This window comes from Fonsecaea nubica, assembly GCF_001646965.1.
Source record: "Fonsecaea nubica strain CBS 269.64 chromosome Unknown Scaff93, whole genome shotgun sequence".
Classification (NCBI taxonomy): domain Eukaryota; kingdom Fungi; phylum Ascomycota; class Eurotiomycetes; order Chaetothyriales; family Herpotrichiellaceae; genus Fonsecaea; species Fonsecaea nubica.
In genome coordinates, this window is record NW_019173766.1 from 11,725 (window position 1) to 26,504 (window position 14,780).

Below are 14,780 nucleotides of genomic sequence, written 5' to 3' on the forward strand. Positions count from 1 at the left end.
AGCCTTTGACGTGCTCGACCTTGGGTGCTTGGCCTCAAGAATCGTTCTGTCTGACAGACGAGCTTGCAGTGTCACTCGGGGAAATTGCGCCAATATTTCTTTGTCAGACCAAATCAGGTCTTCTCTTCAACCCCTCCACGCAACCCTTGCTTTGTTGTCACTCTTTCATCACACCTTCTTTCTCTTTGCCCTTGCTTTGCTCTCCTCATCTAACTTTGGTCCCTGAATGTCTTACATTGAGCTATACCCTTCGAATCACTGGTCTGCCTCGCGTATCTGGTGGTCTACAATGTTCAGCAGAAATCCTGATACCTTTCGGCCACCGTCCAGATCGTCGATCGCCGAAGGCATTCGTTATCCAGCTAGCGCCTACTCGTGTGCACAATGATATGCAGATAATGAGGAGGATCGCTGTCATTCGAGTGACCAGCCAATAACATGACGTCGAATATTTGGGCTGATTGTGAATGGCTGGGGTGAGATGGCGAAGAATTGGACCGAAGACGCAGCTGTGAGTCCCCCAATGCCATGATCTATACATATCTGCATCACCATATACCCCTACTAGTATGTGGTCATTGATTCAATCAGGTACCTTTGTGTGCTGATCAGTCCACACTTGCATGCGCCTTGGTTCGCTGACTTGCCAGGAACTTCCCCCGCGAAACCATACCAACAATTGCCTGAGCATACTTGTGGGCCTTTGCTGGACATACAAGTGCAAATAGTCTCCGAAGAGTCTTGGTTCTCCAAAGAACAAGAAATACAAGAGTTCATTGGGCAATTATTGATGCGCAAAACCGCATTTGAGTTCAGTCAAAGCTTCTTTCTATTGCTCCCAGCCTCAGCAGCCAATTGCTACATCGGACAATAAAACATCAGACGATCCCTTCTTCCTCTACTGCGACTGGACATCAGCCAACACAAACTTTCAACTATTCCAAGCACAGCAGATCCACGGTGGGGAATCAGCCTGTAGCCCACAAACCCTACATATACTCAAAAATGATTTGCAACTCGGGTCCCACGGCACCAATATTCTGAGCCAACTATTCGCTAGCCCACCAATCGCCGAGTCCAGCATGCCACACTATCAACTTGGTCATTGCTGGAAGTTATCGCTCCATTTTCACATGATTTATCAACGATTATGACGGAGTATCTGGCGACACCTATGGTCCGTGACTGTCACAAAACCGGTCGGCATTGCTGGTGGTCCGGTTGGAATTTATACCATCTTGCGCAACTGTCCAAGAGTTGGTGTTCATATCTCAAGTACACACCTCAATACTTGACCAGACCGTTCAACCATACAAAAACCACCGTGTATTCCTCCTTTCTCATTGTGAGACTTTCATCCCCGCATCAGAATGAATACAGACCAACAGACTCTACGGTCGCGTCCGCGCGTTTCGCGGGCTTGTGAAAGATGCCGTGTCAAAAAGGCCAAAGTAAGTCGATTCGTCTTCTGGTGCCATTATGGGTGCTCGAAAGAAAATCAACAGCATTCGGAGAGACTAACCATCGTCTTTGAATAGTGCGATGGTGAGAAGCCTTGCAGGAGGTGTAATTTGGACCAAGCACCTTGTTCATACAAGATCCGGAGGAAGACCGAGTCCGCGAGCACAAACCAAAGGTAAGGAGTGAGATCGTACTACCCTGCGCTCAATGGCTCCCTGAGTGACTTTGTGTCCTCTCGCTAACGGTCCCAAAGATACAACAGTCTCCTTATTCAACATCAGGAAGCCCTGACAGCGGGCTTGGTGGAACTGTACAGGCGGCTCGCCGGAGGTCAGAAATGGGACGGGGCTCTAGTCGAGGAAGTCAATGGCAACCCCAGCGTACACGGTATCCTTGAACGACTAGGAGTGCTTGACCGCGACGAAGATGCAATTCCCAGCAATTTCGACTCATCCTCGACGCACACCAAGTCGGAACCTGTCTCACCCGTAAGCCTCGCGAAATCTGTTCCACCAGCTATCGCGCCGAAGCCAAAAGGGCAGGTTCGAGCAACAACTCATAGAGATCCGGTCTGCCATACACATGGCACTGCAGTTCTTGAACAGCGGATTGTCGTCGGGCAATCGCCAAAATCAGCCACAGCAACGACCATGAGCCGGACGTCGACGGCGTGTGGACCGCAATCTTCCCCGCTCGATGGAAATGAAGTACCCGAATACATGACATTTTTCGCACAACACCCCTCCTCACCACGGACGCCACCGTCGAACACTCGAAGCTCACTCAACAGGCTCAGCATGTCGTCGATATCATGGGACTCGCCAATGGACGAGTTTGGCGACGACCTGTTTGGCACGCCGACACTTACACCCGGGGCAGAAGTCCAGCCAGCACAACAACGGCCGGGTCACCAGATCGAACCTGTTCCGCAAGCTCAGCCGCTCGGCCAAACCCCACCGCAAGTCCATCAGAATCCGTACGCGCTAGCCCCGTCATTCACGTCTCCGCACCTGAGCGGCACGGAAGCCTTCAGCAATGAGTGTTTCTTCGATGCGACTCTAGGCGCGGGAGTGTCCATGTACGGATGGGATAATGGATTGGTGGGCCCAGGCGGTATCGAGTATGTGCCTTGGGATACGGGAGTTTATGTCTAGAACTGGGATGATGGAATGCAAGAGTTTTTTATGGTCAACAACAAATAACATAATACTTGGTAATTGTTCCATCTCGCAGTAAAGTGTACGGATATACCTCAGTGCCTATTATCTATGTATCATGCGTATACAAGTATGCAGGGTCCAGATCTGCCAAGAGGAGGTAGAATCACGTCCAGCTCACCCTTCTGTGGGACGAGGGTGATGCCACCCTGTACTCACTCCCGGCTCACGCGATGGGGGCCGGGGGTGCGATCACCCGTGTCCCTTCAAGCACTACCCTCCAGAGCGCCAACTGTATCCAATGAAAGCACGGCCTCTTTCAAAAAGCAGCGTCACTGAGTATACGCCTTCGGACCGGTACGCCTTTAACTCTACCTACCTACGCAGCTAGGTAACCTATACCGGTAAGGTACTGCCAGATTCCAGCCGGCACCCGCCTATCATTCGTGGGCGAGCGTATTAAAGTCTTCACACTCGAGAAAGAGAGGATCAGTATGTACATACATTCCGAGGAAACTCTCTCGCTGCTTTCGCTAGCTGCGTCCTTTTCTATGATATCTCGATTGTTATCGCTGTCCCTCTCTCTCTCTTTCTTAGCTTTTGGGAGCGGTTTTGTAAAAGTGATTCCACTAGGACCAACCCATAGGTTGTAGCGACATAGGTAGCGAGCTTAGCGAGCAGACTGCTAGATAGCAGCGAAAGGGAGTATGAGTATGGGAAAAGGGGAAAAAAAAATTATCTCTGGAGTTCTATCTTTGATCTCTATTTCTACTCGGATATGTATCTACCGACTCCATTTACTCTTGTTTCGGATCCGCTCGCCGAAAATGTAAAAGATCCACGGCACGGGCACCATTACAATGGAGAAGAATCCAAAGATACTCGTGCCCCACGGGATGCCCACAGTATTGTAGAGCGGAGCGATCGCGAGGGGGAATCTATGGGGGGAGGAAAGTTTGTCAGTTAGTTTCCGTCTCTAACAAAACGCAACTACAGGGGGAAAAAAAAAAGGAAGATGGCAAAGGGGGAAAAATGCTTACGCTCCGGCAAAGCACGACCGCAGGAACGTGTTGGCGGCCACCGCGCTCGCCGCGTAGCCACTAAACGTGTCGACCAGGTAGTTGAGCGCGGCTTGGAAGACGGTGAAAAAGCCGAATCCGGTCAGGGCGATCCCGATCACGGGCGCGATCCAAGGATATGACGGATCCGCGGTCCAACCTGTGACAAACAACCCGGCACTGAAAAACACCGATCCGAGCATCATCGGTGGGAGGCGCAGTTCTGGCGCGACCTTCCCTGCCGCTTTTTTGTTGTAGACCATTTGGTTGTACACGTTGACGGCGGCTCCGAGAAAGGATCCCAATAGCAGCGAGGAGAACGGGATCGATGCCGGGACAGCCTTCCAGCCGCGGTGTTGCTCGAAGATGAGAGGGATCGCTCCTGTGGATAGAAGGTTAGAGAAAGAGAAGAGAACTATCGAGTGGCGAGGGAGCGAACCCAGCTGCATATATAGGATGCCGTAGCAAAAGCTCGCGTAGAGCGCCATCAGAAAACAAATGGGCGTTGTCAATAGCTGTATCGGCCGGACCAAGAACTAGATCAGACAGATGTGGTCAACATCGCCCACGGGCTCAAGTCGAGTTATCTTTCGAATTGGCGTTCGTAGCACCAACCTTGCGAGCCAATTCGCCGATTGAAACATCCCATTCTTCGAACTTTGCGTGGAGTGCCCAGTTGCCGCTCTGGTGCCGCAGGCGTCGTGCCTTGTATACCAGGAGGCGAGGCGGGTATGATTCGTCGAGGAATATGACATCCACGATCAACACCGTGATCTGGAGGATGCCCGAGAAGTACTCTGTCCACCGCCAGCCGAGTTGAGGCTGGACCACAAGCGCTGCTCCGACGATAGGTCCCAGACCTGGCCCCAGCACCACGGCCATGGCATAAGCGGCCATGGCAATACCCCGTTGCGAAGGCGGGAACAAATCGCTCAAGACCCCACCCGTGTTCGTTACTGGCGCGGAGGCGAAAAACCTACAAGAGTAGGCATGTAAGTCGAAAGAGGCCCAACAAACGTCATGCGTTTACAAGGTGACAATGTTCGTGCGGATTTTGGCTCACCCAGCGAAGAATCTGGCGATCATCAGCGTCTGGAAATCACTTGCAGAGCCAGCTGCAAATTCGAAACAGATAGCGACGAGCATTGGTGGAAGGACGGAGGTCTGTTCCGGAAAACGGTCAGCTTAAGTCACCCATCTCCAGGATCCCAAGTTTCTTCTGGCCTCTCCCACTCAGGTGCCGCACGAAGTATCAAGGATACATGTTGCGCATTTACCTTTCGACCGAATACCTCAGACAACGGCGCCCACAAGAGAGGACCGAGGCCGAAGCCGAAAAGGAACAGACTCGTGCCCAACGTCGCGACTTGATTGCTGACGCCAAAGTGTTGCGCCACCTGCTGAGTGCCCGGGCTGAATGCACTGCTGGCCCAGGAGGCCGTCAGCGTCGTGCAGCTGTACAGCGCCGTGGTAATGATCTTTTTCTTCATCGACCAATTGACGGGCCAATAGGGGTCGTCGGCGCCATCAAAGTCGACCAGATCTTCCACCGTCGTTTTCTGATGTTCAAGCTCATGTGTGAACTTGCTCGGAACGATTGGAGGTCGACTCCTGACCCGCGCCACCACGGCCTCGAGCCGAGGAATCGTAGAAACACTCGAGGTGGATGTGACGGAGGAAGTAGAGCGGTGTGTCCGCGCCCTTGACCCGCGCAGACGACGCGCTCTCGAAGAGTGGTCATCATCGATCCCCAGCCCGTTTGGTTTGGCGTCTCCATGTTCTGAGTGGGTGGTCGTATAGACCAGAGCATTGTGCCCGGCTGGATTGCTCACACGAGCTATCGCTGCCATCGGAGTGTCTGAGGAGACTGGATTTGCCATGCGCGGTTCCTCTTCCGACGTCCCCCGTGGTGTGAGGATCGTGTGTTTATCAACATTTTCATGGGAACACCGAGGTTCAGCTTGTATCGACTTTTAGCTCAAAGCTTCTATTACACACTCCTTTGTTGTATTTTGGACGTCCTGCCGCGCCGCTAACTGAGCTCTGGCAGAAAGTGCAAGCTGTGGGTGGCTCTTGGGGGCCTCGACCAGCTGTGGGGAGCATGATTGTCGTATTATTAGTTAATTGGCAGGGTTTAAGCGAGTCGAACCCTTGGCAATGGCCCGGGGTCATCAACCGAAAAAAGAATAATTAAGATCTAGCTAGTGCTTCCTATTGTAGTAGTGCCAGCGCCACAGTCGACTTTGCGAATCGATCCAGTTTGATTACACGTACATGTGTGCTAACCAGTGCCAATGCGGGCGAGAGTTCCAAGAGACCAAGAGTGCCGAGATACAACAGCCCACGAGTCCATTGTGGGATCTTCTCTTCGCTCCTCTCCCTCCCCAGCCAAATGGCACTCGGCAACTCTCGCTCGATGGCGGATGGCTATTGGGAAGATTCCAAGAAAGTGAGCGCTGCCGCAACCAAAGCATCCCCTCCAGTTTGAAGGGTCGGATGGATTGCCGGCGCAAAGTCTGGGCTGTGGTTGATCGGCACCGTGTCCAGCTTTCCTTGTGCAGCTAGAGAATCCCACAGCTGTTGATCTATACCGCCGAACAGCCAGAAACAGTATGGTTTTCCAATCGATCCAGCGAGGATACTGAAGTCTTCGCTGGCGAGGCTGCTTTTTGGTGCGACCACAAAGTCGGGCCCGAAAATCTGCGCAAACGTTTGTCTGAGTTTCGTTTCAGTATTCTCCGAGTTTGCGGTGACTGGAAGGCTCATATGATGTTCGATCTGGGGGGCCTTCTCACAAAATCCTGCTTCGCATTCTGACTTTATCGTTCTCTGAACATGATCGAGAACAGTGTGTCGTACTTCTTCATCGAGGGTTCGAATGTTGACAGTAAAGAATGCGCGATCGCTGATCACATTCTCCGCTTCGCCAGCATGGATAGACCCGACCGTGATGACGGCAACTTCATCAGGAGGCACAACCCGACTGACAATTGTTTGGAGACGGACGACGATATGACTGGCTATCACCACGGGATCAATACAACGATGCGGCATGCTTCCATGTCCGCCTCGGCCAAAGATGGTGACTTTGAGGCTGTCAGAGGAGCTCATAATGGGGCCAGTTTTGGATGCAACCACTCCAGCCCGGATCGGGGCCACGTGCTGTCCCAGAACAATATCAGGAATCGGACAGTTATGCCGCGAACTGTCATATAAGCCATCGTTGACCATTCCCAGGGCGCCATCCCCAGCCTCTTCGGCGGGTTGGAAGAGAAACACGAGGGTCCCAGTCCAACATTGGCGTGCCCTCAGGAGAGTCTCGGCTGCGATCAGTAAGCAGACAGCGTGAAAGTCATGTCCGCAGGCTGGAAAGAGTCATCAGTCATGTCCTGTCTCTGTCTGGGCCGAACTGAAATGCTCCTTACCATGCATCACTGGCGTTTCTTTTCCATCACGGCCGATTTGCCTTCGCAGACTGGCGTATTCGAGGCCTGTTCGCTCTGCGACCGGCAATGCATCGATATCTGCTCGGAGCAGGACCGTTTTCCCGCTTCCATTGTGCAGGATCGCAATCAACCCGTGGCCTCCGATCCCTGCCCGAATTTCAAAATCGGCGCTCAAGCCCCGGAGATGCTGAATAATTAATGAGGCTGTTTCGGACTCGCAGTGAGACAGCTCGGGGTTTGCATGAATCTTCTTGTAAACAGCTTCGTAGGCCGTCAAACCAGGTCGACACTCTCGGATGACGGCGGCTTTCGTGGAAGACATGTCGCTGCACGTTTTCGTTGGATTAGATAGATATTCAGATGCTACAAATGTGAACGGGAACAATCTTCAAGCATCGATTCACATGTTTTTGAGAGATTCTGGGCAACTGAAACCGACCCGGCTGGGCAACCCGCTTACCTTCAGCTGTCGAGCTGAACAATAAATCAAAAGCCTCAGCGAGAACTTTGAGCAAGAGGGAATGAGAAGATGCATGCGAGAGGCCAAGAGGACGGCAACCCCTCGAATCCTATTGGATGCGGGGTGGATGGAACTATCCATGATCCACCGAGTATAAAGCGACAGGCCAATCTGGTTCGTTGCCGAGCGAGCCCCCCCTTCCTGGGTGCTTCCTGCCCTTGCAGCATGTGGGAGTGGCCCAATGCAGCTGAGATCTAGGCGAGTCGCCGCCGATCCTGAAGCATCCGTCCACGATCTGAACCCAATGGACCTCCTGCTTCTTGACATTTCTTGTGTTGTCGAATTAAGTTCTCCAGCGGCCATGCAATAGCCCAATCTGTGCTTTGCTAGTTACCAATGTGAGCACCCAGCTATCAGTTGCACTAATACCTACTCCCCCTCAGCCCAAGCGAGGCCCGCCGCCCACCCGCGATATGGCTTCTGCCCTTCACCCCAACTCTGCCGGCTACTTCCCAGAAAAAGACGTACTGGCTAATGTATAAATCTATCAACATGTCCACTTATGGGGCTCCATGCACGAGACCCTTTTCGTGCAAATCTGGGTTATCAAGGCCATACCGGTGCACGTCTGACTGACCAATATGGCGGAACCTATCCCGTCTCCCAGAGGATATCCTATCATTGGAAATGCTCTCGATATTGATGCGGAATATCCTATGATGAGCCTTTCCAACCTGGCTAATAGATATGGTTCGTACAGCTGCAATGGTTCTTGGAGGGGGACGTTTTCTGGAACTAGACTCACAATGACCATCTAGGAGAGATATTCAAGCTTACCCTGGGCGGGCACCAAAGAGTCTTTATCTGCCGGCGGGAGCTTTTCAACGAGCTGATGGACGAAAAAAGATTTGAAAAAGCCGTCACCGGGGCTCTTTTGCACATTCGGAGCGCCGTCCATGACGGCCTATTCACTGCCTTTCCGGGAGAGCACAATTGGGGCGTGGCGCATCGAGCATTAATGCCGGCGTTTGGGCCGATATCCATTCGTGACATGTATGATGGTAGGTGCCTCAAATGCTTCCCGATACCGCTGTCGTGGTGTACTGACTCTGGGACTCCAGAGATGTACGACATTGCCACCCAGCTGGTGCTGAAATGGTCCCGCTATGGTCCAGAGCATGATATCAAGGTCACAGATGACTTTACCCGGTTGACCCTGGACTCGATTGCTTTGTAAGTGAGTCCATTTTGACTCGGAATCCTCAGTTGAACAAGAAAAGGTGTGCGATGGGGACGAGATTCAATTCCTTTTATACCGAGGAGATGCATCCATTTGTCGATGCCATGGTCGGGGTGTTGATTGGTGCCGGCGAGCGTGCACGACGACCGCCACTCCCGAGCTACTTCTACCAAGCCGCAGATAAGAAATTCCAGGACAACGTGGACCTGATGCTCAGAATCGCGACCGATCTCGTCAACCATCGTCGCGAGAATCCCTCGGACAAGAAAGATCTCCTGAATGCTATCTTGTACAACAAAGATCCTCAGACAGGCGAGAATCTGAGCAACGAGAGTATCGCTTACAACATGATCACGTTTCTCATCGCAGGTAAAATCTCCCCTTTCCACGACAGGGATGGATGTGCTCAGTTAACTTGGCAGGCCATGAGACTACCTCGGGGCTTCTTTCTTTCGTCTTCTATGAGCTGCTGAAGAACCCGGAAGCTTATCAACGAGCCCAAAAGGAGGTCGACACAGTGATTGGGAACGATGCAGTTACAGTGCAACACCTCTCCAAACTGGAATACCTCAACGCCGTCTTGAGAGAAACGTTACGGCTTCACCCGCCTGCCCCAGCATTCACGGTCCGGTCAAAACAGGATGAAGTGATCGGGGGAAAGTACCACGTCACAAAAGATACCGCGCTCGTCTGTTTCTTAATGGCTATCCACAAGGATCCTGCGGTCTATGGTGAAGATGCCGAACAGTTCCGCCCCGAGAGAATGCTGAATGAGGCATTCAGCAAACTTCCTCCCAACGCGTGGAAAGTACGTAAATGATGCCCTTATTCCTTTGGAAACCTCATGACAACGGGACTAACTAAATATTGAAAACAGCCATTTGGGAATGGCTCGCGCGCATGCATTGGTCGACCATTTGCGTGGCAGGAGGCTCTGTTGGCTCTGGCCATGTTGCTTCAGAACTTCGACTTCAGCATGTCGGATCCCACTTATCAGCTCGTGCTTCAATCTACATTGACTGTCAAGCCCAAAGGGTTTTTTATGCGTGCGAAAGCTCGGCGACCCGACATCGAAACCAGATTGCTGGGACGGTCGATCCCCAGAGATACGGCTAAGCATCAGCCACCACCGGCGCCGGCAAGCAGAAATTCGGATCACACAGACTCGAAATTACCAATCCTCTCAATCTTTTACGGGTCCAACACTGGGACCTGTGAGGCCATGGCGAACTCTTTGGCGTCCTCGGCCGCTTCCCACGGCTTCCAGGCCAAAGTTGAAATATTGAATAAAGCGGTGGATGCGTTACCAACCAAAGGCCCAGTGGTGATCATCACCTCAAGTTACGAAGGAGAGCCACCGGACAATGCGGCGCACTTTGTGTCTTGGCTGGAAGGGTTACAAGGCACAGAAGCCAGCGGAGTCAAATATGCCGTGTTTGGATGTGGAAATCGTAAGTGCTCCAGAAGAAGAAGAAGCTCATTGATGGTGGTATGCTGACGTCTTGGAGGTGACTGGCAACACACCTACCACAGGATCCCCAAGCTCGTGGATGCCACCCTTTCCGAAAGAGGCGCTGAGCGTTTGACGGCCAGAGGAGCTGGCGACGCAAACGATGCTGCTTTGTTCGATACGTATGATACATGGAAAGATGAGCAGTTGTGGCCTGCTATCGCCAAAGCTTTCCAGGTCGCATCAGAGGCTGTGGAAGGTCCTCGATCCTCGGGACTCGATATTCAGATATCTGCTGACAGCAGAGCGTCTTTCCTTCGGCAGGATCTCAAACAAGGTCTGGTGCTTGCGGCAAGACTTTTGACCGCGCCAAACGGGCCAGAGAAGCGACACCTCGAGATTCAGTTGCCTTCAGGAATGTCATACAGGGCTGGAGACTACCTGGCAGTCCTTCCTTTCAACCCGACAAGAAATGTGCGGAGATGCCTGGCAAGATTCGGTCTTCCTTGGGATGCCATGATCACCATCAACCCCGAAACTCACACCGCGCTCCCTTCCGGGAGACCTCTGCCGCTTTTTGAAGTCCTGTCGGCTCTCGTGGAACTGTCGCAGCCGGCGACATCGAAGCAATTGAAGCAGGTGGCCGCAACAATCGCAGAACCTGCCGCAAGGGAAAGCTTGGAAAGACTCGCAAGCGACGCCTTCAAGCAAGAGATCTTGGACAAGAACAAGTCCCTTCTCGACATCCTGGAGAGATATCCCGGCGCACAATTCTCGCTCGGACAATTCCTGGAGGCGCTCCCATTGATGCGAATCCGCCAATACAGCATTTCGTCCTCCCCTCTGGAAGACCCATCCAAGTGTACCATCACCTACTCGGTTCTTGATGCTCCGACAAGGGGTGGAGATCCGGACAAGGACCGTTTCTTGGGTGTCTGCAGCAATTACCTCCGATCTCGTGCACCGGGTGACTGGATCCACGTTGCGGTGCGCCCGAGTCACGCAGGGTTCCACCTCCCTCTCGATGACACCACTCCGGTGCTGATGGTTTGCGCCGGTACGGGCCTGGCGCCCTTCCGAGCGTTTGTCCAAGAGCGCGCACTCAAGATCAAGTCTGGGAAAGAACTGGGCCCCGCATTACTGTTTTACGGCTGCGGATCGCCCGATGGGGACGAGCTCTACAAGAGCGAATTCGCCGAGTGGGAAGCGCAGGGCGCGGTGAAAGTGCGCCACGCCTATTCACGAGCACCGGACCGGAGCTTCGGCTGTCGCCATGTTCAGGACAGGATATGGCACGACAGAAGCGAGGCAACCGAACTCTTCATGCGGAATGCACGGATCTACATGTGTGGCGCTGGTGCCGTGGGAACCGAAGTCAACACAGTCATGGCCAAGATCTTCATGGACGCCAAGGGGGTCTCGCAGGAGTCGGCCGAAGCATGGGTAAACGGCTTGAAAGGTGTTCGGTATTGGGCTGACGTGTTTGCTTGAGAGACGCGAGAGAGGGAAAGAGAGGTACATACACGGTGAGGGGGATATCGAGAGTGATGTCCAAAAGATTCGGCTGTCGAGTTCAGAGGCGGAGCCCCAAGCGGGCAACCATCTCTTGACGTCTGAAGGAGGGCCATGTCGTGCCAGGTATGCCTGGGTAAAAGGATAGAAGGATAGAAGATCAAGTGACGCAACAGTGATGGAGCTGTTGGGTTGGTCAAAAAGAGGACATATTCCCTGTCATCCTCCTCTAATGGACAAGTCTTCTCACTCGCAGCGAATACATATTCGTCCCTAACAAGTGAATAGGGATCATAGCCATAATTCACTCTCTTGAGGAGCTATTATCTTCTAGAGACCACCTAGTGGCTCTCTTTGTCCTTCCTCCTACTCTCGGTCTTGTATATTTCCTCTAGTGGTTTATTCAAAGATACTTTCTCATCGGGAAATACAGAAACCTACGCTATCTAGTAAGTGAAACAAAGTGCCATTTGTTGAGAAGATACCCTACTGAGAAAAACCCTAGCCTCTAGGACTACCTAGTAGTATCTTCACCAGAACACTAGGCTACCTAAAAGACAAATGCCACGTATTTTTCAAAAAGCTTTCTGAGGAATATGGTGAGATAATCAGTGTCTGGCGGGGCCCAAACCTGCAGATTGTGTTAAACTCTCCGCGAGTCGTACGAGACTTATGCTACAAGGTAGGAATGAAGTAAAGAACCGTTCGGCGGCGCCTAGAGATTCAATACAGTACTAATTGAAATACAGCGCGGAAATATCTATAATGACCGGCTAAAAATATATGCATTCCACGACTGCATCTTTCGCGGTATATCCATCGTCAGCACTGGTTACAACAATGTGAGGGCACCCATCCTGCCTGGGAACAAGCAACGTAACTCATTGTATATCTAGATGTGGAAAAAGCAGAGAAAGATTTTCAATTCGGTCGCAGGCGCCGCTGCTGCCAAAAAGTTTCTTCCTTTTCAAGACTATGAAGCCAAACAGTATCTCCATGACTTGCTGAAATCTCCCGAACAATTTTACCTGCACACAGAGCGGTTTGGGGCCAGCATTCTCACTACAGCAGTCTATGGGTATGTCGTCCTTGGAAGACCTTCTGTTTGGTGGATAGCTCGGCTGACAGACACGGTGCTCATGTTTCAGCCTCCGTGCGGATGGTATCACTGATCCTTCTGCGCTGGGATTGCTTCTGACCGGGTCATGGCTGGAGAGCAATCTTCATCCCGGAAAATTTGTCAACGACAGATGGCCGATTCTGCAGCAGATCCCACGATCTCTGGCGTGGTGGACAAAAACCTATGATGACAATGCGAAAATGCTCGACTTAATTGCACGGGCATGGAGGGATCCTGCGAAGAAGGCCGTAGACCAAGGCAAAGCTGTGCCATACTTCGCAACCAATTTTATCAAGCAGTACCCATCAGAAGGGTTCAACGAAGACGAGGCGGCCCTTGTCACTCTCGGTCTGATGCTGGCTGGCGCCGGCACCACCAGCTCGATCCAGAATTATCTGATCATACATCCGGGCTGTCATCAAGGAAACCCTCCGCTGGCGACCCTTTTCAAATCAAGGTACGTGGTTTGTTAGAAAATGGTGCTGTCAGTCATTGTGTGTCGCGTCTGGGAATTCTGACCAAAGATCCGCTTGTAGGCTTCTCCCATGCGACAAGCAAGGAAGACTGGTACGGATCATATCATATTCCTACTCATACCACCATCATAGCGAATGCCTATTCCATCCATCAAGATGAGAAACGGTACAAAGACCCCGAAGTCTTTGAGCCTATGCGCTACATCGATTACAAGCTCAGTGCTCAGGAGTATGCGAATATGGATGACGCAGAGCAACGTGATCATTTCGCCTATGGTGTCGGACGCCGCATCTGTGCGGGTCTGAATATGGCGGAGCCCAGCCTGTTCCTGCTTGCATCTCGACCGTTGTGGGGGTTCAATGTCAGCCAGAAGTGTGATGAAAATGGGAAACTGATTCCTATCGACACCCCGGGATATAGCGGTGAGTATTGCATCCCCTTCCGTCTTACAAGTGTCGCTCCCTTTCATGGCGCGACCAACCTCAACACCCGTCACCCGTCACCTCTTGCTGAGATTCACACAGGAGGCGTCTTCGCCAAACCGTTGCCATTTGAGGCCTCTATATCTTGTCGAAGCGAGCTGATCGTAGGTAGAGTGCGCGAAGGCCGCGTCACCCTGAGCGTTTACTGAGCCCATAGCCGAACGTCACTGAGCCCTCCCTAGGCACTCCCTAGGCACTCGACCCAAACCAGGGGCCGAATTAGGCACCCTAGCCATCGGCTACACCCGCCTCTCGACTGGCGTCAGGGCACCTGGCAGATTCCCTACCCTTCAGGACTCACCGAGAAGCGAGTGTGCCTCGCTGCAAGGGGCCTTCGTGAAGATTCAGCCCAATACCCACAGGTTCCTACTATCGAACATTCTACCTCGTCCACAGTCCCCACAGCCACAAGGGCTGGGGGGGTTAGCGCCGTGGTGCCTGGGCCCGTCATTTTCCGGGCGCTGCTCGCGCCGACACGGCGGCCGGCTTACGCGGCTCAAGTCAACGGAATGCCCATGCCGTTTAACCCTGTTCTGACCACAGGACCCTGTTCTACATGTGCCTTTCGACATGGACTGCTATCCACCACTTTACCACTCGACGCATCTTTCATCCTTCAAGTCCATCTCTGGGATGCTTTCACGGGTAAATCTACAGTGCATACTCTGTCAACGATCCATCCGGCCGTGCATTCGGCCGTGAAGATCCGGCTGCTTCCCCCCAGCGGTAACCTTAATCTGATACCCCTGTCGGCGCTCATAGTCGTCGTCTCAAGATATGCGGTCTCACCCTGGGGCTGCCCATATTCCACATCTTGAGGGGCTAGAGGGCCATCAAACGGCGAGGGCTGGCTAGCATACTCACATGGACGAATCCCGAAAGCAGCACTCTTATCTTTTGTCCATGACTCAAGCTCA

The 14,780-nt window shown here is 52.5% G+C and overlaps 4 protein-coding genes across 4 annotated transcripts; 2 read left to right on the forward strand and 2 right to left on the reverse strand.

Annotated features, from left to right (window-relative positions):
- Positions 1 to 1,370: 1,370 nt before the first annotated feature.
- On the forward strand, positions 1,371 to 2,615 carry AYO20_09703 (hypothetical protein; the record flags this gene model as incomplete). Its single annotated transcript, XM_022647972.1, has 3 exons — positions 1,371 to 1,451; positions 1,599 to 1,636; positions 1,715 to 2,615. The coding sequence occupies 3 exons, from the start codon at positions 1,371 to 1,373 to the stop codon at positions 2,613 to 2,615; spliced, it is 1,020 nt and encodes a 339-aa protein (XP_022496020.1).
- A 787-nt stretch (positions 2,616 to 3,402) lies between these two features.
- On the reverse strand, positions 3,403 to 5,526 carry AYO20_09704 (hypothetical protein; the record flags this gene model as incomplete). Its single annotated transcript, XM_022647973.1, has 6 exons — positions 3,403 to 3,556; positions 3,659 to 4,058; positions 4,116 to 4,212; positions 4,292 to 4,652; positions 4,740 to 4,840; positions 4,954 to 5,526. 6 exons carry the CDS (start codon positions 5,524 to 5,526, stop codon positions 3,403 to 3,405), a joined length of 1,686 nt encoding a protein of 561 aa, XP_022496021.1.
- A 577-nt stretch (positions 5,527 to 6,103) lies between these two features.
- Positions 6,104 to 7,444, reverse strand: AYO20_09705 (hypothetical protein; the record flags this gene model as incomplete). The annotated part of the gene is made up of 2 exons (XM_022647974.1): positions 6,104 to 7,041; positions 7,102 to 7,444. 2 exons carry the CDS (start codon positions 7,442 to 7,444, stop codon positions 6,104 to 6,106), a joined length of 1,281 nt encoding a protein of 426 aa, XP_022496022.1.
- A 779-nt stretch (positions 7,445 to 8,223) lies between these two features.
- AYO20_09706 (hypothetical protein) lies at positions 8,224 to 14,681 on the forward strand (the record flags this gene model as incomplete). Its single annotated transcript, XM_022647975.1, has 13 exons — positions 8,224 to 8,332; positions 8,401 to 8,643; positions 8,704 to 8,815; positions 8,881 to 9,191; positions 9,245 to 9,630; positions 9,700 to 10,273; positions 10,331 to 11,715; positions 12,534 to 12,626; positions 12,681 to 12,862; positions 12,933 to 13,361; positions 13,460 to 13,803; positions 13,906 to 13,967; positions 14,130 to 14,681. 13 exons carry the CDS (start codon positions 8,224 to 8,226, stop codon positions 14,679 to 14,681), a joined length of 4,782 nt encoding a protein of 1,593 aa, XP_022496023.1.
- Positions 14,682 to 14,780: the final 99 nt, after the last annotated feature.